This window comes from Sceloporus occidentalis, unplaced genomic scaffold (assembly GCF_023333645.1).
Source record: "Sceloporus occidentalis isolate IW3139 unplaced genomic scaffold, rSceOcc1.0.p SCAF_198, whole genome shotgun sequence".
Lineage (NCBI taxonomy): Eukaryota > Metazoa > Chordata > Lepidosauria > Squamata > Phrynosomatidae > Sceloporus > Sceloporus occidentalis.
The window spans coordinates 1337819-1360750 of NW_028317178.1; the positions used below are offsets into that span (position 1 = coordinate 1337819).

Sequence of the window (22932 nt, forward strand, 5' to 3'; positions counted from 1 at the left end):
TGCCAAGAAAAAAAAGGCTTTAACTACCTAGGGAAAAATTGCTTGTGCAAAATCATTTAAAAAACACCAGATGTACCAAATTCGCTCAAAACAATAATTTTCGGTCGAACAAAAGCTGGGAATTTTTTGGTATTTTTTTTGGTCCAAGGGAAATAGTTTATTGGTTGACAGCAAACAAACTAGAATTAATTGTTACCTCCTTAGTAATTTTTGCAATTACACCGCTGGAACATACGCTAATTACCCAACGCTAATAACCAAACCGTCAATTAAAGCGTCTCCCGTAACCGTAACGCGTAGCGGGACCCACCTGGCCTGGCGCCTACGGGCTTTTAAACAGGAAAGGCTTGGTCGGTGGAACTAAGAATTTTGTAAAAGAACCTGGGAAATATTTAAAGAAAAAAAAAATCTCAAGAAATCCTAAATCTGGAAACTTTTGGGTCATAAATATACACCGGAACGTTCTTAATTGCCGAGTGTTAACGCTTTGATAGCCACGGATCCCATGGCAGGGGCTCGCTAATAGTGAAAGCCGAATGGCTCTTATGACGGACCTTATGGATACCATGACTGGTCAGGAGGTGAAGATATTCTGAATGGAGTCACCTGTGTTCAAGCAGGGATTCTAGTTGTGATATAGCAGAGAGAAAAGCACCAATCGGGATGCTTGGATATCATTAAATCAGAGGAGGATATGAAGGCTCCAGACTGTGTGACCCTGAGAATCTGCCCCATTCACCTCAAGGCCCTGAGATTCGTGTATTTAGACGTTTGGCTGCCAACGCCTTGCTTTAAGATTCTGTTTGAACATACGTTGTCACATGGCCGCTCTGTCCTAAAGGCGTTCCAAGGCGGGCCTTTAAATGTTTTGTCAGTTTATGTTAAATTGCTTCCAGATAAGTCAGCCTGCACGACTGTCCAGAAGGAGCGTGTTTTATTTCACGATCCCAAAGTCAACATTTCCCAAAGCCAGTTCTACGAGTATGAGCGGGGCTCTACGGATCGCGAGGGTGGCCAAAAAAGTCCACTATTGATTTTTCTGCTATGGATCTCGGAATCCGACTTATATAAAATGGGGAGGGTGGGTACTGAAGATCGCCGTGTTAATGCTATGATGTGTGCCAGCCACAATGGTGAATGCTGGGTTCTCCCGGGTCATAACCCAGGACATGGTGGCCGAGGAATCTGTCGAGAGGGCAGCCACCTCTACTATAACTGCAGTGAAGCCTGACGGTATCCACCTGACTCCATACCTGCAGGTTCTCATTCATCTAGACTATCCGCCGGGCCTATATGTTCCTTCCTCACTCAGACTTAGCGGCCTTTCTCTAGAAGGACTCAATTGGGGCAACAGTCTTTCTTGACTCTTGGGTTTGGGTCCAGATGCCCCCATAGAAGTGTGTTCCTTTGACAAAGTAGAATGAGAAGGACCAACGACCAACCCTCATCCCCTCCCACCATATTTTCCATAAACACACAGCACATGTGCGAAATAATCATATTAGGTGATGGGGGGACACCCAGAATTGGGGGGGGATTCCTGTATAAGCCGGAATACAAGGAATGAAAGATATGACCGCCAACAATCACATTTTTTTTTGCCGTAATCTAGAAACGCGCGTCTCAAAACCACCCCCCCAAAAAATAAAAGATAAATGAAAGGCTTTATTTTTTATTATAATAGGACGACTATATTAAATTAAAAGAAAATGGGACACAGATACGAGCTTCACACACAAACACACACTTACATCCAGCTGTAAGAATTCAATTTGGAAACCATCACAGCCGACTGAGAGAAGACAGCAAAGTCATATTGCTGTAATGCTTAGATTATCAATCATCTTGACATATTATTGGCTTTATCACTACACATACCATTAAAATGATGTCTGGCCGGGAATGTCAGGAGGCAGACATTAAACAGGCCAGGAATAAAAAGAAGAAGAAAAAAAAAAAAGCAGATCACAGACGGCTAACTGGTGGAGTTCGCTTTCCGCGTTGAAATTAGTTAAGGGCTCGAGAAAGTCCGGGTGTTGCTGCCTTTGAAGAGATCTCGAAGCCGAAGAACGTGGCGTGTGTAGTTCAGATGGAGTTCTAGAATGTGCGGGCAACCAACCTTAACTGAATCCTGAGCGGGGACGGAGGGGAGACTAGACTCCTTTGCGCCCGAAGGCGCACCCCAAAGTCAGAAACAGCCGTCGGTTACCAGAGGTCCGCCATCATTAAAGCAATTTTGCAAATTAAGGGGATTTTAGGATAAATGGATTTTTAATTTGGCTACTAGGTTATCAAAAAGAGCCATCATGGCTCCTTATGGAAGCCACTTCACCCTAAAAAAAACCTGAAATTTTATTCCACCATGACCACGGTGAAATTTGAAATTTCAATTTTGACTCGTTCACGGGGTAGAAGTTCCTCAAAATCCACTTTCTGACGATTCTGTGAAATTATGGGGGAAGATGGCCCTATAAATAATAAAGATCTAGACCATCATTGTCTAAGCTAGAAAAGATGCTTTCAAGAACTCAAGCGGTGAGGGATCTCAAGAAAACTTTTTGGCCACAACCTGCGACGGGTACACGAGGGCCTTTATTTCTACTGCTTCGGAAGATAGATAGAGGAATTTAAAGATATTTTCCATTTTGGTTCAGAAGAGTTTCATCATTTTATATTTTTTTTGGGGCCATTATACCACAAAAGAAAGAACTATAGAAAAAAAAATTCCAGAATAATGAAGTTGACAGTTGGGAAATTAGCATTTCTAATGAGTCATAAAAACAGCCCTTTTGTTCTTTCGACTTGTAAGAAAGCTTTTGAAATGTAATTACAACATGGCATAAAATATATAAAAAAAAAAAAAAAAAGAGAGAGAATACATTTGATTTTACTGAAGGCCGTGAACAATATTGTCCTATTTTATCGTAACAGGGAGCCTGAAGACATCCTTTTCAGTATTTCAATGAGCTCCGTTCAATAAACGCTTAAGTCCTTCAAGCTTTTAAATGTATTAGAGTGATTATGATATCATCGAGTTGAAGCACTTCAAGACTTGGAGAGTAATTTTCCTTCTTACCGCCTGCACGGGGCTCTGACGATAAAAAAAATGTGAATTGATACAAATTTCATCAACATTTCCCCTTGAATTTATTCTCGGAGAACTACTCTGAAATATATATACAAAAACGCAGAGAGGAACCCTTCTTCATCCAGAAAGACAAAAAGCCCAAAGGCACCGGGGTTTGTAACGATCTTCCATGGTGCCAATGGGTTTAAGAAGTAACATTTGTGAAATTGGAGGCCTACAGACAAAAGACATTTAGCCTCAAAGCCTTAAAAGTTACAAAAAGAATCAACCCTGATAGAGGTTGGATAGTTAAGATAAAAAGGGTTCCCATTGTTGAGTCGGATCTTCTCAATATAGAAGTTCAACATTTTGCATGGTAGAGAAGCCAGTATCTTTTGGGCTTACTATTCTGGATTCCTACTGGAACCTCTGGATACCGCTGTATTTGCCCATAGAACCTTGCCCGGTCCAGACAGAACTAAAGTTCATGGAAGACGCTGATGAATCGGCCCTTCCTCAGGACCTCAACGCAGCTAATCAAGGTGTCTACAGAAAAATGTGTCGAGGAGACACCCCAACGTTTTAGTTTGGGCCAGACCTTCCGTAGGTCACATGACACAAACGGTACACTATAGGTGGACTAGCCGGCCATTTGCTCTTATGTGGTCATCCTATGGTGGTTCTTTAACAAGGTGAATCCTCATGCAACCAACGGTTTGGGTTCTTCTATTGATCGGTGGCCGATGTATCTTTCATAATCATCGTCCCTGGACCTTGAGATAGCCCATGGTTCGATTGTACAGAAGAAGACATCTCCGCGCCGAAGACGCTCGATTCCACCTCCGTCTACGGTCTCCGAGGCTAAATCAACACCTATTTCCAATTCTTCTTCAGCACAAGTTGAGACCAGTCTATCTAGCTGCTCATGTCCTGCGTGTTCTGAGCTTCCTTTAGTTGTCAAAAACCAAAAAAAAAAAAAAAAGGACTGCCAAGTCAAGGCATGAATTAGTTTAGGAAAATGTGATAAGCAATTATTTGCCATTTTTTTTTCCCTTTTCTTTCTAAGAGCTTTTTACACTAATGCAACCGCACTTTGCATAGCAAATGCCCACATTTGCATTGCAAGTTTGCAAGTTGCTAGGAAAACCTTCTCGGAGCCTGCCAAGGCCTTTCATGTCGCTTTGTCTTGTTTCCACTGGAGCAAAAGCGAACATTGCTTTGACAGATAGCGAGGCAGCCTTGAAGTGGTCCTCTCAACGAGTCTTGAGTGGGAAAAAAAAAAAATTATCACAAAGCCGGGGACTTTTTTTTTTTTTTAAAGTGCATTCATGATTAGGTTACAATCGAGATAAAAGCTGATTTTGTCACCGAGCGTGCCCGTCGCGTATGGAATATGGAAGGCAAAAAAACAAAAATAGAAACTCGACTGGCTTTGCCCACCACCTCGTGTTCTGGGATTTAATTAGGAATTAATTCTGCGCCTTGGATTAAAGCTGCTGTCCCGCTCAGACGCATTAATCGCGCTCCCTGGCCTGTTAAACTAAGGTTTGCCATCGTATTCGTCGAAGGTGTAATCACAGAAAAATAACTTTTGAGTTTTTTGGGGTTTTTTAGATTTATATGGCAACAACCTATCGGTGCCCCAGCTTTCGCGCCCCGTGATGATTAAGTGTTCCTGATAAAAAATGTTGAAATAAGGCAAATTAAATAATTATTTCTAGCAAGGGTCTGGGCATTCAACACTACTAGTTACTAACAGTTTCGTTACAAAAGCTGAAAATTAATTAGGAGAGTACATGGGACTTTCACAGTTATTTTTAATCTGGGTTCCTGGTGAAGACCGCCGGTGGGGCTAAGCAAGGACACTTTGCGCACCGAGGTCGGTTAGGAACTTGTGATGCCATCGTACGGACGCTCTCATTAGGATTTTAACATTTTCTGGCACCGGCGAGAGGATTATCAATTCACATGTGAACTTATCCCTTATTAAACTTTTTACTAAAGGGGTCAGCTAACAAGAATGATAAACCTTCAGCTTCACGCATCACATGATGGCTTGGCTTGCTAGGTGGCCGCAACCATACCCCCTCGCGCCAACAAAAAGTGCAATAGAGATCGTAAAAAAAAATAAAGTCTCTACATAAATTGAAGTAATAACGCCCGTGGGAGTCAAGACATTTCAAGGTTAAGAGATGGACAGGAGTTGAACCTTCAGGATCGCGCTATACGCAAGGTTCCAAGATTCTTCAACCCTACTTGGCATGGTGACATGGTGATCTCCCGCTCCTCGTCTAAGATAAGCAAAGCTGGCTTTAAACATAGAAAACGCAGAACTCAGACCCATTCATCCCCATCGAGTCGCCCATTTTCCCCGCTGTAAAGACCGTTGGTCTCGTCTTAGATTCAGGAGCCATGTTGTCTACCCAATCCATCTTGAAATTCTAGAACACTGGAACAGAGCATTTTGCTGGTACCAAAATAACACTAAATCAACTAAATCAACTTGGCCCGCAGCTCCTGCCCCTGCTGGGTAACCTTGCCAGAATTTAAATTGGCATGGGGAGGGTATAAGGCTGACCTAAGACGAGACCGAGCAAGGTCTCGGTCTTTACAGGCAGAAAAATGGGCAGACTAGATGGGCCGAACCGTTTTTATCGAAAAGGATCATGAGAAATAAGAGCAACGCTCACAACTCAAGGCAAGAAGTTTCTAACGAACGAGCGTGTTTGGAAGGAATGTGACACAGCAAAGGAACAGTCAGTTCAATCATCAAAAGGTTTCATAGTTCTGACACACAAAGACCTGACAATAACTGACATCGCCGGCTTCTCCAGGCACTCAGCTTCTGCTCTGAAGTCAACGTGAGTGAAGTTTGCAGGCCCTTTTGCCTGCACGGTTTTTGAAGATGCGTTTCATTTGGTTTTGAAGGTGCACGATTGAGAAGAGGCAGGGGGGAAAAAAAAGGAGCAATACTTGAGGGTTTTAAAAACTTTGAAGGTTGATGGCTTGTTTTATTATCAGAAGGTTCGGTTTACAAGAGCACCACTGTCTACTGACGTCCAGAAGACCCAAAAACAAAAAGCCTGGTGGAGATAACACTCGACCTGAGACTTTTAAAGGAGAATAAATTGTAGCTGCGGTCAGAGTGAACTGCAAAAAGCAATGTTTAGTTGCTATTAGTAATGATCTGGAGCTGATGGACCTGTGTCCCAAGGACTGACTCTTCCGTGTTGCTGGAGAAGTCTCCTATTTCTGTGCGTCACCAAACAATATTGTAAAGAATGGTGGGACCACTTGGCCTGTGGGCTGTTGGCCATCACCTACATGGAGTCAGTCTTCTCCAAGGTACGTGTAAGTATTTAATGCAATGGTGGCCAAAGCTTGTGTTCCAAGACCAGTCCACAGTCACTGTGTTATACACTTACCTGGTACCCGTTCCCACGATGCTCACTCTCTCACTGTCAGGTCTGTTGCACTGTGCGGCAGTTCTCGGCTGACTACTGGGCTGAGACAGTGGAACCCGGAAGTGATGTATCAGTTGACCGCCATGGTTTCGTTGTTTTGGTGACCTCGGCGAGTATATGACCTCGCTTGACTGCTGCCTGTCCTGACCTCTGCTTCATTTTGGACATTGTTGCTGCTCTTGCCCTTTGTACCTCGCTTCCGATCCGGTCTGACCTTGGCTCGTGTCTTGACCCTGCTTCTGAGTTTGGCCTGGCTCCTGACGTTTCCTTCAGTTGTATCCTTGTTTTGTTCCGGTGTGCTCAGTCCGTTTAGCTTCTATCACGCTGGTGGTTTTGGTGAGGTGTTCCAGGTGGACGCAGCTAAATCCTGGCGGCCGTGGACTACTCTGGGGCTTAACCCTAGAGGAAAAGGGGCTGACATTGGTGAAAATCTCCATCTGGGCACCGACCCAACTCCACATAGAGGGTCCAGCATACATAACACACTGAATATACACGTATGTGTGCATTGCGTATTATTAATGCCTGGTCTACTGTGACTCTATGCAGACGGAAGGTCTCGATCTGTCGGACACCAAGGATTGTTCTCGCTCAAAGGCTCCATCGTTCTACGATGATATTAATAAAAGACTTGTATAACAGCACCAATCTGAAATTATCTAAATAAGCTTCGCGGAAGGTGCCGTGTTTTCCGAGTATATTTCTCCTACGTCTATTACCGCGCACTTAAAGCTGGGTCCGGAGGCATAACAGAAGCAAACCGACACGGATTCCTGGAGAGTTCCCTGTGAAAGCGTTTAGACTTTCCAGGACTTTAAATGCACGAATCAATACGAAATAAATGGTAAGAAATCCACAAATCCCCACAGCAGCTGGCGAACTAAAAGCTTTCATGTCAAAGTGAGGGACGTCGGGTTTACCGAGGCCTGAGGTTTTTGAGACGTTGCTGACGGGTTCGGCGGTATAAATCACGGATAGCGAAGCACCCATCAGTCGCAAGAGAAAGAGCGTAGGATATTCAGCCTGGGGTTAAGCTTTCCGAGGCTCCGCTTGGTGTGTACGATGTAGCTTTTATTTATCACAGACCGGATCAAAAATTCCACCCGCATAATCCCAAAGCTCAGCAACCTCTACAAACCACCTGACCCGGAGAAGACGGGGCTCGCTGTTTGGAGGCCAGCTGGCCACAGATTAATGGCGCACAACTCTACTAAGCAGAAAAGGATGACTTACACAACATTTGTACGTACAGCAGAAGAGATGAATAGTATACAATGTATCTGTTATACATCTATCATGCATTCAAGACATAGGCATTATTCTTAATTATGTACCAGTAGCTGATGACCCTCATACTGGAAGGTGGGTCTATCGCTTGACCCTTGAGCGGTTGCCCTTGTTTGGCTTAGAAACTACTAAAAATAGGGGGAAAAGGGATTATTTCCATCAATATTAAGGATCAGGCTGTCCGCACTCACTTTATTCTATAAAACTTAAAACGAGCCAAGGCGTAACATGACAAAACGCACAAAAAAAAAAAATGGTGGCTGCAGACTAGATGGACCAAATGGTTCCTATCTGCAGGCAGATTCTGCGTATTACAGACGGGGTCAGGTTTCGTGTTTGTTAAAAACTTTCCGTTTCAAAGCCGCCGAGGAGAAATGGGTATTTATAACGCTTAACATTAATGCTTTACTGAGATCCAGTTGTCTGCCGAGAAGAAAAATAATAATAATAATAATAAACGCCAGCAAACTCAACAATAGGTTCATGTGTTAATGTGAAACAGCATGAAAACACGCAAGCCTTCGTACTTGTTCACACATAAGCCACTTACTGACTAACATCTCCGTATTAGAGGCTCACACGTGGTGGAACTGAAGACACGCACAAAAAATAATTAGGTTCCTAAGCTTAGTGTTGCCAGCTGTACTCTGCACTTGGCATCTCTATAAAAGAGTTTAATCAAGCGGTTTTAGGCTCTGCTACATTTATATATTTTTTCCCCCTCTTCTTGAGAAAATAGGTAATAGAAAACTTTCCTTTCCCGAAAGAACGCGAAGCTCCAGCTCCAGATGTGGAAAAAAGTTCTAATCTCAGCCGTGGTCTGCAGCTAAAACCAACTTTATGAACGGGATACATAAGGTCTTATTAGGACGCCAATGAAGTCGTGGTCCACATATTAGGGAGGGGGCTACAAATGCAGTTTGGGATATACGTTTTGAGAAAAAACACTTCCAAAGCTCTCTAGCTTTGACGCTTCCTACAGACATTGAGCTGACGCCAAAATCAACCCATCATAACATGGCAGGCAAAACTCTTCTGAGTGGAAACTCTTCTGGTTTTAGAGCTCAAAAGGGCATCCCTGTGGACTTCAACAAGAACGTGTCAAGATGAAGAAGACAAAGGAGTGATTACTGGGTTAATATCAGGGTGACTTGCGTGGACCGAGGGTCCTTCGTCCATATACAGATGGGCGCAGGGATTGGACTTTGGGCTGAGGTGGGGAGTTGAAGGGTTCGGTTCTGAGATGTAGACTAGGAACCCCTAAGAGATAACAAATATGAAGAAACAGGACTTTCGAGTTCCAACCAACTCAGCCAAACCCATCGCATGATTTCACTTATTGAAAAGGAATATAAAATAATTCTAGCCACGTTCTAAAAATGCACCATTTTTGATACTTTTAGGTGAATATTAGAGAGTTACAGATAGCAATAACCAGTCTGAAAGCCTATAATCAATTCTGATTTTGTAAAGGACCTCCCAGCAGAAGGCTTGCAGGTGATTTTTATGACATTTTTCCATTGAAGATCATGACAGTCTTGATGGGCTTGGATAAGCCACAGAAACGTAGAAATTGCCGGCCCCATTCGGCCCATCTGGCAGCCCAACCGAGTCTTACTCAGTCGTTGGTCTCGTCTTAGATTCAGGAGCCGTATGTCTATCCCATGCATGTTTAAATACCCTCAAACTTTTTTTTGTATCTGAAGATCTTGCCCAACTGGGACTCTCTAAAAAATTGGAACACGGTTAATATTTCAGGACGGCTACCCCCAAGGGTAAATATACCACGAAGACCGAAAGAACATTTAGACACTGAGGTCAGGAACACGGAAATCTTTCCACCTACCGTCACGGAGATTTAGTACGTGGTGGTGGATGGAAGAACCGTCACCTTTTTTTTTTTTTTTTTTTTTACATCTTTTCCAAAAACACCACATTAATCCTCAATCCCAAATGGCAAATTGGGAGGAAAAAAGAAAAAGAAAAGCAACGAGTATACTTCTGCCAAGGAATGTAACATTTACATAAAAAAAAATAAAAAAAAAATGACATCACATCAACGTAAAAAAAAAAAAATGAAAAACAGTTCTTCCGAGCCTCGTTTGACAAGGAAAACGCTAAACCGTGCGCGCGGGGAAATTTCATCACCACTAATAATAAAAAGGGCTATTATTACACGTAATTAACTTAAAAGGTGCCAAACGTTCAACGGAAACCCGAGAGGCCGCGCGCCATTCCCCCCCGAGCCTCCGTTATTTTCCTTGTACCCGGGTCGTATCGGGGAGACGGGCTTTGCTCGTGATAAACGCTGTTGAACTCCTTAAATTGAATTTATATGATAAATCTATCCAGGTCGGTTTTATTTTCTCCCGCCCCCCCCCACCCCCGCCATACCTTCTACCGCGATAAGAACAGCCGGGGCATATTTAGTAAACGTCTCCCAACAAAAGAGTGTATTAAGTCGGAGATAAAGAACCGGCATTAAAGTTATCTAAACATATGTTTCTTTGTCGGAGTCAGACAAGTCAAAGCTTCCAGGAGGCAGAAACAAGGGGGGGGGGGGATAATGAGAGGTACGAATGGTCTTTAAATTCGTCAAGTCTTGGGTTTTTTTGTCGAGCCGGCAGCCAGGCGAAGCAAGATGAAGTATTTGCGGCGGTATTTTCGGAATTAACTCATATCGTGATCTCGGCGAGGTGAGCTATCGCTGCATCTACAGGATTCCTTGTTAGCGCTCCGAGGGGCACAATCCATTTCTGACAGTATCTGGACAGCTTTACAAACGACGACGCCGGTTAAAAATCACCCACTTTTCTTTTTTCCTCTTACCGTAAATGGCTTTCTTTCTCTCTTTCTTTCTTCGTTTTTTTTTGCCCCCCTTCCTCGATTTTAGCTTTTCTGATACTCAGAAGCGATCGTGCTTTTTTTTTTTTCTTTCTTTCTTAATCTCACCTCTTATCAGTTACAGCAAATAAAAAGAGATTTCAAGAAAGCCGTCATTTCATACAATGGCAGAATTTTTACCGAACTGATTTATTCTTTCTAACATTAATTCTCTCTCTTTTTCTCCTTTTTCTCTTTTTTTCCTCTTTTTTCGTTTTTTCAATTTTCATTAATGTCTAATAGAAATAAACCTTGGGAGAAATGGGGAGGGGGGGACACTCTCTCTTTCAATCTTAAACAGATACAAATCAGAATTACTATATATATGTATATTTTTGGGGGATGTATGCAATTTAATGCCCGCCTGGAAATGAGCCTGGAATGTTACCGCGATCTCCGATTAAGTTAAACATTACTCTTCCCTTCATCGGGCTAATTAAGGTTGAAAATAAGCGTGTATTTTTCATCGCGCCGTACCGGAACACAGCTATTCACGAAATATTATTCCTAAAGAGTTGTGACGGATGCGGGGAGAAGGCAACATTTCAATTCCCTTGTTTTATTTAGCCGCTAATTTTTGTCTAGTTTCCGAGCGGACTTGCTTTTTTTTTTTTCTCGCTCTACTTTCATTTAATATGTGCATTTTTTTCCCCTTATAATCAGCCATCGAAGATTTCTCATTTTGGGACTCCGCGGACGCCGTTTAAACCGTTTTTTCCCCTCTAAAACGATGCCCTTGGATATTCTAAAATCATGCCGTTTCCTAATTAATGGAGCCTTCGATCCTGCCTGCTTGAAATCAGATATTATATGTTACGCTGCCTCGTTAATTAGTGGCGTATATATTTAGTGGAAAGAAGCACGTTAATAAATATACATATATATACCCATCCACACGTTTTGCCGAGGAAAAGTAAAGTTGTGGGGGTTTTTTGAGAGGTTTCTCATACAATAAACTATGCAGATGCTATGGACCAATTAAAGGTGTGAAAGGAAAAAAAAAAAAGGATATTTTTAATTAAAATTTACTAGCATATTCTGGGCCATGTCTGTTTATCCTCTGAACCCCTGTTGAATTATATCGGGAACTTTGAAGACTCTGGTGGCACCATGTTCCCTCTGGGGAGCCCAATGCCATAACCCGATAACGAGGGATCCAGTGGACAGGTGAATTATGGGTCATAGCAAATATATCCTACAGCAAAGGCATGCATGGCCCAACCTGAAGGCAACTTGTCATGGCAAAGAGTATCGACAGAGAAACAGGCTGTTTAACAGAGTTCCAGATCCAAGTCTTGGACAGAAATACCACCGGGTACGTTGGGTAATCATGCGCAGACACCACACTCTGCCGTACAGCAAGTTGCTCCAGCGGCCGCCATCGAGTAACCCAACCGAGTTGCTCTATGAAGTGCTGCTCGGGTTTCACCAGGACTGGGGAGACTGAAGAAATTGATCCACCGATCGAAGAAATAACTGGATCCCTTTGAGCTCCTCACTGGTTGGAAAGTCAGTCTGCCCGGACCTCCCAAAAGGATTCTACGTTACACGCTATTGTATTAATAGAGCGCCTGAAGACGCCGCAGGGCTACTACAACAGGTTAAGACATACTAGAGCAGCAGAAGAAGAAGCCATTCCCAACACGAAGAGCAAAAAACACACATTGCTAGGCTCACTAAAGCAGGTTGGTACTGGGATTTTATGAAGCGAATCCCTCGTTAGAGTAGGCATTGACCTGGCCACCGGTCACGGCGACGACTCTTTTAGCCGGCTAACAGAATAAGAACCATTTGGCCCGTTGGTCCACGATTCTGGCTCAGGTGTTGGGAAATAGACTGTAAGCTTACGAGCCGGGCCCTCTTTCCCTGATGCATCGGTTCGTCTTAGTCTGTCAGTTCTAGTTTTGCCAGACCCTTCGAGCGTTAAGACTGTAGGAAGCGCTGCGAGAATCGTGTGAGGCCATACAAATAAATAAAAAAATTAATAATAATAATAATAATAAATAGCTTAAGCCGACACTTAAAATCTTCCCTTCCGAGTAGAGTCTCAAAAACAAACATGCAAAAATAATAATAGAAGAATATATAGGCGAAGACAATTTTTTCCCCCCCAGATCCTGGTCTTCAGTCCAGACAAAAAAAAAAAAAGACTCTAAATCGCCAGGCTTCGAAACGCACAGGAATCAAAATGTACAATTTTCCGCAGCTGCTGACACATGGGGCTCAAAAGAACGTAATGAATTAGAGAAGACAGATGAGTAAGCTACGTGTACCGGAGTAATACTATAATGTGCTTCAGATATGAATATCAACTGACACCGGTGACAGGCCCTACAAGGTTTTATTTCATTTTGTGCTGTATCTAGGCTTTCATACTTTATCTTCTTTTGTTCTCTTTTCATCAAGTTCCCCGGCATCTCGTTCTGACAGCCCGACACATTTAAGGCACTTTCGTTTCCAATGAAAGTTATCGTGCTTGATTTGCCATTAAAATGCAAAACGGCTGCCAGCGCAGGTAAATGTAGGTATGCTTAAAAGGTTGGATTGGCAAACGCGAGAGTGGAAAATTCTACCTGACCGGGAATTTTTTTTTTTGTCGTGTTTTTTTTTCTCGACGCGCGAGTGAAACGACCAATTTTCTTTTGGTGGGTAGAGTCGTGAACGAGACAGAGACAAAGAAGAGGGGGGGTTACAAAATGTATCATATTTAGTTCCTGGTGGCAACACGAGGTTAGTGTCCAATGTCAAAATCCCAAATGCAAATGGTGGATCTCACCACGTTGGCATCAAACTCAACCTTACATACGAAAAAGCTGAAATGTCCTCCAGCGTTCTCCACCATAGATGGTCCTACAGGTCCACTACTGGCCACGGTCATGAGAGTTTAGGTGTGTTGCCTACCTTTCTTCAGGTGGTCTCACAAGATAAGCCAGGCGCATCTTATTGGTGGGCGTCCTGGGCTTCTCAATCCAGAAATCCATATTTGAATATAATTTAGCCCACGGTGTCATGATCTCCTTCAGCGTTTTCCACCATATATGGTCCAACAGGTCCACTATTGCCTATGCTCATGAACCTTTAGGTGCGTTACTTACCTTTCTTCAGGTGGTGTCGCAAGACACACCAGGCACTTCTTACTTATCGGTCAGTGTCCTGGGCTCCTCAATCCAGAAGCCAATACTGGAATATCAATCGGCCCAAAGTGTCATGATCTCCTTCAGCCTTCTCCACCATAGATGGTCCTACAGGTCCACTACTGCCCACGGTCCTGAGAGTTTAGGTGCGTTACTTACCTTTGTTCACAGGTAGAAAAAGCCATTCCAGGTTGCTTATTACTTATCACTGGGTTCCTCCATCCAAGTCGTTCCTTGTGCGTGGACTTGATCAGGATGAACCGGTAACACACTTGAAGGTCCTAAGTATTTGAGCTTCTTTGAAGGTCAGTAATGACACCAAAATATGCCCTATAGCTGTCTGAACACACAGATACCTCATACTCCAACCGTGGTCCAGAAGCAGCATTACAAGACACCACCTGTCCATATAACTCAACGCTCAGCGGCACCAATGAGATGTTCCAACGTCTACCAGAAGCCACATACTGCATCACCGCTTGTAACAAAGCATCCCTATGGGGTCCATTCGCTAAACAGTGAGATGCGGTGAGACACATGAATTTCCTAGGTACGCCACAGCCCGTCGGTAGCGTCTTACTGCCATTCTGTCATCTGCTTGTGGCCACTAACTTTGTAGACCCTGCTGGCGGAACATAACTTAGAAGCTCTCTGTTCTTCTCATTATTTCAATGAGAAGCGCAACATTTACAGTTATTATTTCTTTTCATCGTGTCCTCTACAAGCCCTAAAGGCTCTCACTTAATAAAAATATGAAATCTCGACAGAAAGGTCTTTAGTCTTGTGACTTTAAATAATTCAACTGGATCTTGGCGCATAAATATTTAATCTTGCAAATTGATTTCCGAGAGAACCACAAGCGGAAGGAAACATATTAAAGTCTTGTCATCTTTTCTTCTTTTTCTACTCAAAACACACAGCGTGGTTTAAAAGTACAAGGAAACAGTGAGTACGGGGAGAGGGGGTGGTAGAAATGGGCAGTATGTGGGTCATCCTACCCTGGAAGGGCTTCCTTGCCCGTCAACATATATCCATACTGAAGACCGTGGCAGCGTCGGGGAACCACGACCCCCACAATCCTCCAGTGAACTTCGCAGTTGTTTTAATTTTGTTTTTAAATCTATAAAACTCCAATAATCCTTCTTCAGGGATCTGTATCTATAAGCTGAAGGCCATGAGGTTTCTTTTCCTTGGTTCCTTGTTAGTTCCTTGGAGAACTGGGGGTCTTCAGACACGCATATCAAAGACCCTCAAGCACAGCATAGGGGTTAACATCATGTAGACCACAAAAATATGTCTAAAAATATGATAGGGAGGAAAATTTAAAAAAAAAGCTTTTATCCTCTTTTTGTATTATGATGGCCTACTGTATTAAGGTGAATTAGAGACAGTGTTATGGTAATTTAGGCATTAGAACAAGAGGTTGTGATCTAAAACTAGAGTGTCTGAGATGTAATAATGTAAGGAAGTTTTACTTTACTGAGATGGCGGTAGATACATGGAACAGCCACCCAGCACAAGTGCTAGGGGGTAATACAGTGAGAGTATTAAACATGCATGGGATAGACATACGGCTCCTGAATCTAAGACGAGACCAACGACTGGTTAAGGTTTGAGTCTTTACAGCAGGAGGAAGGGGCCGGATGGGGCCGACCTGCCAGGAAAGGTTCTGGGATCCTATGTGTTTGTAGTTGTATCGGCGCACGTAAAACATTTATTCCGTCAGCACAAGAAACGAAGGGTAGAGGATAGCGCTGGGAACGTCTTGGGCTGTGCCAACGGGTCTAAAAACAGCAAATAAACCCGTAGGCAGCGATGCCCTCGACCCGTTCCGATCCCCCCCGCCGGCCGGGCGCACGAAAACTTATGGCTGCCAATTCCACGGAACCAGGAGGGAAGCGGCGACGGAGATAAATCAATTAGCCCGCTAATTTCTGCCATCTCGTTTATTTAAGCCGCGCACCGTATTTGTAGTAATTGACTACAATTATGTTAATTACCAACTCCGCCATAATTACTGTATTTATTGTAATTGATCGCGCGGTGTACCCACAGCAATGCTGGCATTTTGTCGGGCATCAAAAAAAAAAAAGGGATGAGGCTCTGCTCTCGAAACTAAATAAAAATCAGAATAAGAAAGGGGGGGCGACGCGATGTGCTATTAGCAATTGAATAGGGTAAGTTGGATTTTACGCCCCGTTAGCTTGAAAGCACCGGTTCATTAAGGATATTAATTTTCTGATAACGACACATTGAAGCATGACATACCGGCTCAGTATCTATAGGGCTTCAGGATTACGAGCGGCTGACAGTTTCAACAGCTAAAGTGAAATCAATTAAAAAGGAAAAAAAAGAAAAAAACACGCCGCGTTCACAATCGCAGAAGACGCGTAACTACCTCCGACTTCAATTTCCGCATGACAATTTTTTTTATTATTTTTTATTTTATTTTTTTGAGAGACAAAAATAAAAAAATTTTAAAAAATGTAAAAAAAATTAAAAAAATAATAAAATAAAAAAAAAGGCCAGGGAGATTGGCAGGTCAAGAAAGAAGTTTGAAACCGACCCGACTTTTTTTTTTTTTGCCTGTCACGTCGAGGTTGCCACAGTCGGTGCAATAACTGCTTCAATCTGCCAGCTGCCACGAGGTGATTTTTAATCTCCCGTCAAAAAATAAAAAAAAGAAAAGAAAAAAAAAATAATTCTTTTATTCTATTTTCTCTGCATTAACATGTCAGCTTTATTGATCGAGCTTCTTCCAGCTTCCACAGCAGGGCACTGCGCTCTTATGCCTAAAGGGGGACTTTGATGTCCTCTCGGCGCTCCCCCGGCCAAATAATGTACATACTAAATGGATTTAATGCAGAAAGTGTGTTTCCGTGTGACAGCTACATTAATAACAGCCGTCCGCGCTGATAAATATGCATTTCTGACGATCGGGAGATAACTCCATTCTCCCCTTTTATTCTCCTGTCTGCTCCCGAGCCTTGATTTTCCGTAATTACCCCGTAACCATTATCGCTACCTTTTCTCCCAAATTGATCCGGCATTTAAGTGTCACCGTCGGGCGGGCCGGCGATATTCCCACCCGCTGTGACAGCGTCGGTAAAACGGAGGCCGCGCAAGATACTCGAGAAATACAAATGAAAAAGCCGAGATTTGGAGGATTCTGCTGAGTCTGCGGCCGGCTTTTATCCTGCGGACCCACGACCTGCGATGACATCATAAGGCGATGGGCGATGATGGGCACAATGCTGACAACGTTTAATGGGTTAATGCTATGCAATATCACGCTCCAGGAAGTTTTTGGGGGCATATAAGCCAACTTTGTGTCCTTTTTCCGCAGACGTCGGCCTTCCTACGGACTTGGTAGAGAGTTCCTGAAAGGACGTTGATGTTTCGCCCCGCCATAGGGGCTGGGACTACCTGTCCAATAGGGAAACTTCCTTTTTCCGCAGCTCAGCTTCTTCTCCTTCCATCTTCTTTCTCCAGGGTATCAGCCCTGCTAACCGTCCCCTCGGAGCTCTTCCGCAAAAGGGGAGGAGCCTCCGCGTACACTCTCTCCCCGATCGGAGGAGCGAGGGAGAGACTATCTGCGTGGTGCGCCACGGGGTACCTGGATGACGAAGCCGATACCGAGGAGAAGCGGAGCTGCAGAAAAAGAGACAGGACACGGAAGTGGTGGACAGAGAAAGTAAGGAGACATTGAGATAGAGTGAATGAGGGCGTGAGAGAGTGAGCGTGAGTGTGAATGACAACAAATCCAGTTTCTGAATGGAAAAAACCCTCCGCATAGTTCGGTATGTATAAGGTACGCGTGTTACATGTGAGGGCACAGGAGGTCTTCTTGTCATGGAGGAGGTGAGTGAAGCCCTGACCTCACAGGCTTACTCATTCATCGCCATTTGACTACACCAGGGGCTGACACCCAGAACAAATCTCATTTAACACTCTGCGAGAGCGTCTCCCCCAGGCCTGCCACGTCGAATGAAATTCTTTTAGCGTGACTGAGGAAGCCTAGAACACACAAGTTATTGTCCCGGACCGTTGAGAATGGCTCCAGAGGATGAGTGCACACTACCGCACCACCGGCATTAACTTTTAATATGTTTTACAGGGGTGGTGGGGGGTGATGCACATGTGACCTGTCAGGAGACACGAGAGATACAAGGAATCCTGACCTCTACGAATGGCCGAAAAAAGGTTTTTCAGGAGAAAATTTAGGGCGTTTTGCGCTTATTTTGCTTTTCAGAGGCTTCCGTTCAACATTTTCTTTCGTCATCTTTGAGATCACCATTTTTATGTTATTTACGTGGTATTTCAGCTCTCGACTACCACTCGATGATTATTTTTGTGGCTTAGGGAAGTAAACCCCATATAGGACCGATCGATATGTATTCACATGACTTTCTTATTAAATGATTTTCCTAGCACAACCGCATTTAAGGTAAAAATTTGCAATTTTGCTTTCCCCCAAATGCATAACTTTGCATTTGTCGATGTTAAATCTAATCTGCCACTTGGCTGCCCAGTCCACCAATTTGACCAAATCTCATTGCTGGGGAGTAGTGTATTACTAGCAGGCCTTGACTTGGGTCTAACATAGAGACATACCCCTGTGCCTTTCTTTGTTAATTTGCTTTGTGTTAATGCTTTGTGTTAATCTACCTTTAACATCTTGTAGTTTAGCGACTTCCTGCATGTGCCGACCACACTGTCCCTGAAAGGGTTACAATTCCTACATGACTCCATGGGCCACAGATAAACAACCCAACCTCCCCCGAATACCCTTCTCTGGCACAGAGCAACCCAGTTTATCACAACCTCCACCATTGATGGTGGATTCCAAAGCTTTACAGTGCTCACTGTGAACAATGTCCTTTGCTCCTTCAGATGGAGTCATGGTTACTCTAACCTTAAGACTCAGATCTTTTCATGAACCATCATAGCACCAAAAATCCTGGAAGATTCAACTATATATTCATCATGACTTCCCTACCTTAATAAATTGAAGCTCAGGTCAAGTCTCTTTGCAAGACGTCCATATTTCCTGGCAAGGAACCCTGGGAACTCTGTGCAGTCCTTTCCAATGTACGATACCTGGCCAAAAGAGAAGAAAAGATACAGCTGTAGGCCAGCCATGGGTGGTGTCCGTAGAGACTTAGAGGAAGTAGACAGGGCTGATAACATCGTACCAATGCAAGGATTAAAAATATTTGATGGGAACCGGTTCCTGTCTTTTTTCTAAGTCATGGTCGGACCCAGGTTTCCTCAAATGGTGCCAATCTTGGTCCACACCGTACTACCCCATTATAATGATGATGGTGCGGAATCTTTGAGAAGACTAGGTGAAGAACATGGAATCTACAGAGTCCAAGGCCGATCCCTAGACTAGTAGACTACTAGGCAAAGACTGGTAGGATAGGGTTCCGTAGAAGGTCCCTCAAAAATAAGGGGCTTACTTGGGTAAAAATCCTATGCTGCACTGGGGAAGAGCATGGGGTAAGACTGGTCAGGGTTGGGCCAACAGATCATAGGAGCCAGGTGGGGACACCTTGATTTTTTTTTTTGGTTATGAGCCCCTAGGGGTCAATTTAATACAAAAGCCAACTTGACTCCTGGGATTTGTCCAGCCAAGCGTGTCCACAGCCATTAAACCACCAGTGCCGGGGAACAATTCAGATCATCACAAGACTTCCCGCTAACCCATTGTATACATTGGACCATGAAGACACCAAAGGGAGACCGCGCTGAAGGCCCCCAGCCTCCAAGAAGAAGGACACTAAGATTCTACTGCTCTTGAAGGTATCTCGGTGTCTCCTCATAAGGGGAAGCCAATGGGGTCCCTGATTGTAGCCCCACAGTGCACATATGGCCACAGGTTGTGTAAAAATAACCAAAACATGGGCTTTCTGATCAAAAAGGAGAGGGTGTGAAAGGTCTCAAGAACCGGTAATAATCTTCCCCAATGTGGAGGTTCTTTGAGGACGAGCACTTGGGACATTGTTACCGAATCGATGGCCATGAAACACACACAGGGCAATATGTTTAGCTGGATGGCAAGCAATTGTATAGATCAAGGCCCAGCCCTGCTTTTTGGGGCAAAAAAATAACTATGCAGGACCATATTGAGCTTCTTCCAGCCACTAAAGGTTAATTTGCATAGAGCTGTGCCTCAATGTCATCGTATTTGAAACCAACCCCCCCCCCTTGATCTGTACATTTGCTTGAAACCACAATGTATTAATAAATACATTTTGAGGCAAAATGCGGACTTTGACGTCCGGACAGAGTCCACGAACACTCACAGAAACGAAAGCACATGTTGCGTAAGCTGCGGGTACGTCTGGGGACTTCCTCATGTATCAGCACAAAAACATTTTTTAAAAATTGGGGTTTTTTGCCCCATTGTGGGTATATACTTGGCATTTTTGCCCCCTGTCCTGGGTATATACCTAGTATTCCTGCCCCTTCCCCTAGGAACATGCTCGGTATTTCTGCCCATTACCTAAGTAAATGTCAGCGTTTCTGCCCCGGCAGGGCTGATCACCAGGGCCAGGGTAAATAGCAGGGCATGGGGCAGTTAGCTTTAGATTGAATTAGGTGGGGTATCTCCAGTGGGGTACCCAGTGATCAGGGATAACTGCCCCTGTATATACCCAGTGATCAGGGATAACTGCCCCTGTATATACCCAGTGATCAGGGATAACTGCCCCTATATATACCCAGTGATCAGGGATAACTGCCCCTGTATATACCCAGTGATCAGGAATAACTGCCCCAGTGAATGCTCAGAGATTATGATAACCATCCCCAGGGAATACTCAATGATTTGGGATAACTGCCCCACTGAATACCCAAAGAACAGCCCCGGCTGCCACTGCCATCCAAGGGGCGCCAGCCACAACATGACAGCTCCCGGAGGCCCCGCCCCACTAGAGTCGTGACGTCACATCCGCCAGGCCCCGCTGCTCACCTGGGTGTCAGTCACCACCTCTTCCCGTGGCTCGCACATGTCCGTGTCGCGCCCGGTGTCCCCGGTGTGAGTGCTCGGTGTAGCGAGTTCCGGGAGCTGCGCGCGCACTTTCTTCCCCCTTACAGGCGGCTGCAAGAGGCAGGGTCAGCTGACAGAGCGCGTGGGGCCTTGTGCTGCCGGGTCACGTGTTGCATAGGTGCCGGGCCCCGCCCCCCCTGTGCCACAGAGCTGCCAGTCGGGGGGGGGGCAGAAAATGCCAGGGCAGGGGAAATACTTTATATATATAGAGAGAGAGAGAGAGCGGGGGCAAAATACTGCATATATATACACAGAGCGGGGGCAAATACTGCATATATACTCATAGAGCGGGGGCAAATACTGCATATATACGTAGAGCGGGGGCAAATACTGCTTATATATATATATATATATATATATATATATACATAGAGCAGGGCAAATACTGCATATACACATAGAGCGGGGCAAATACTGCATATACACATAGAGGGGGGGCAAAATACTGCATATACACACATAGATTGGGGGCAAAATACTGCATATACACATAGAGTGGGGGCAAATACTGCATATACACATAGAGCGGGGGCAAAATATTGCATATACACATAGAGCGGGGGCAAATACTGCATATACACATAGATCGGGGGCAAATACTGCATATACACATAGATCGGGGGCAAAATACTGCATATACACAGATCGGGGGCAAATACTGCATATATACATAGAGCGGGGGCAAATACTGCATATACACATAGATCGGGGGCAAATACTGCATATACTGCATATACACAGATCGGGGGCAAATACTGCATATATATACACATAGAGCGGGGCAAATACTGCATATACACATAGAGGGGGGCAAATACTGCATATACACATAGAGCGGGGCAAAATACTGCATATACACGTAGAGCGGGGGCAAATACTGCATATATACATAGAGTGGGAGCAAAATACTGCATATGTATCTACATAGAGCGGGGCAAATACTGCATATATACAGTTAAATCAGGAAGGCGCCGGGTGATCAGTACGGGGTAAAAGCCACCAATACTTTCCTCTTCTGAAAAGCGGCGCCATCCGTTTTCGTGACGGCCGAGATACTGTTTGGCCCATCATGTCCAATCACCGTGTGATTTAAGGCGGTCATCCCCTCCGTGTATCCTTATATTTCCTGAGGTCCGTGGTAGACCGGCAACACACACCCCCCCCCCCGTTGGTTTCACAAAATGATGCCTTTTTCATGTGAAATAAAAGGAAGCGTCGGGCCGAGCGTATGAAAGATGAAGCTTCGGAAAGTATGGGTCGTTTATGGTGACAGCATGAAGAAGAAGACCTGCGTTAAATGTGGTTTTGGTGAAGATCTGTGTGTTTCAGAAGACTTGGCCCTGAGAATCTTTATGTTTCTGTGCCGGCTGGCGGTTCCTTTTTTCTTCCGCAGGTGAGGTCATGTTCTTGTCCGTGTTGCCTTGGGTATCTGTACGCCGGTTCAGTACTGGTTGATTGAGGCTGGTCCTGAGGACTTTGAGGGGCTATCTATCTGCACCTTCAAAGGGTTCGCAACATGTTCTCAGGGGCTTCGCTCTAATTTAGTCATTTGGGTTGAAAAAGACACAAGTTCGTCACCTTCAACCTTGCTGTTGATCCAAAAGAAGGCTTGCCTGGTGTTCTTTGGCTAGTCTTCAACCTCGTTCCATATAACCCCATGTTCCGAGCTTTTATTTGTCCTTGAACACGCTCCTGCCCCCAACTAATCGGTCTTCAGTTACTCTCTGACCTGTGGCTTATCCTCAGCCATGCTGTGATCATCTACTTTGCTTTGGCTTCTCTTCATCCATGTTCTAACTCAACTTTCACTTATCCTTATCTGAATACACTCTCCATTGAGTCCAGATGTCTCCTGATCTCTGGTTACTCGCACACCAGCCAACAGTGAAATCCTGTGGCCACCACACCTTGAGTCTTGCATGTGAACATAACGCTTCTCCTACAAAGGTCACTTGTCTGCTGACCTCTGTTAACTTGCACACCAGCCAACAGTGACGTCTTGATGGCCACCACACCTTGACAATCACAGGTGGACATCAAGCT

At 44.4% G+C, this 22932-nt stretch overlaps 1 protein-coding gene across 1 annotated transcript in view; it reads right to left on the reverse strand.

Moving 5' to 3' along the window:
* The window catches only part of LOC149278206 (leucine-rich melanocyte differentiation-associated protein-like), a 184142-nt gene extending 165165 nt beyond the window's left edge, over window positions 1-18977 (reverse strand). Inside the window, exon 1 of the mRNA XM_089502247.1 lies at window positions 18835-18977. Within this exon, the coding sequence (XP_089358373.1) occupies window positions 18835-18977 (143 nt within the window). The remainder of the gene's footprint in view (window positions 1-18834) is intronic.
* Between the last annotated feature and the right edge of the window lie 3955 nt (window positions 18978-22932).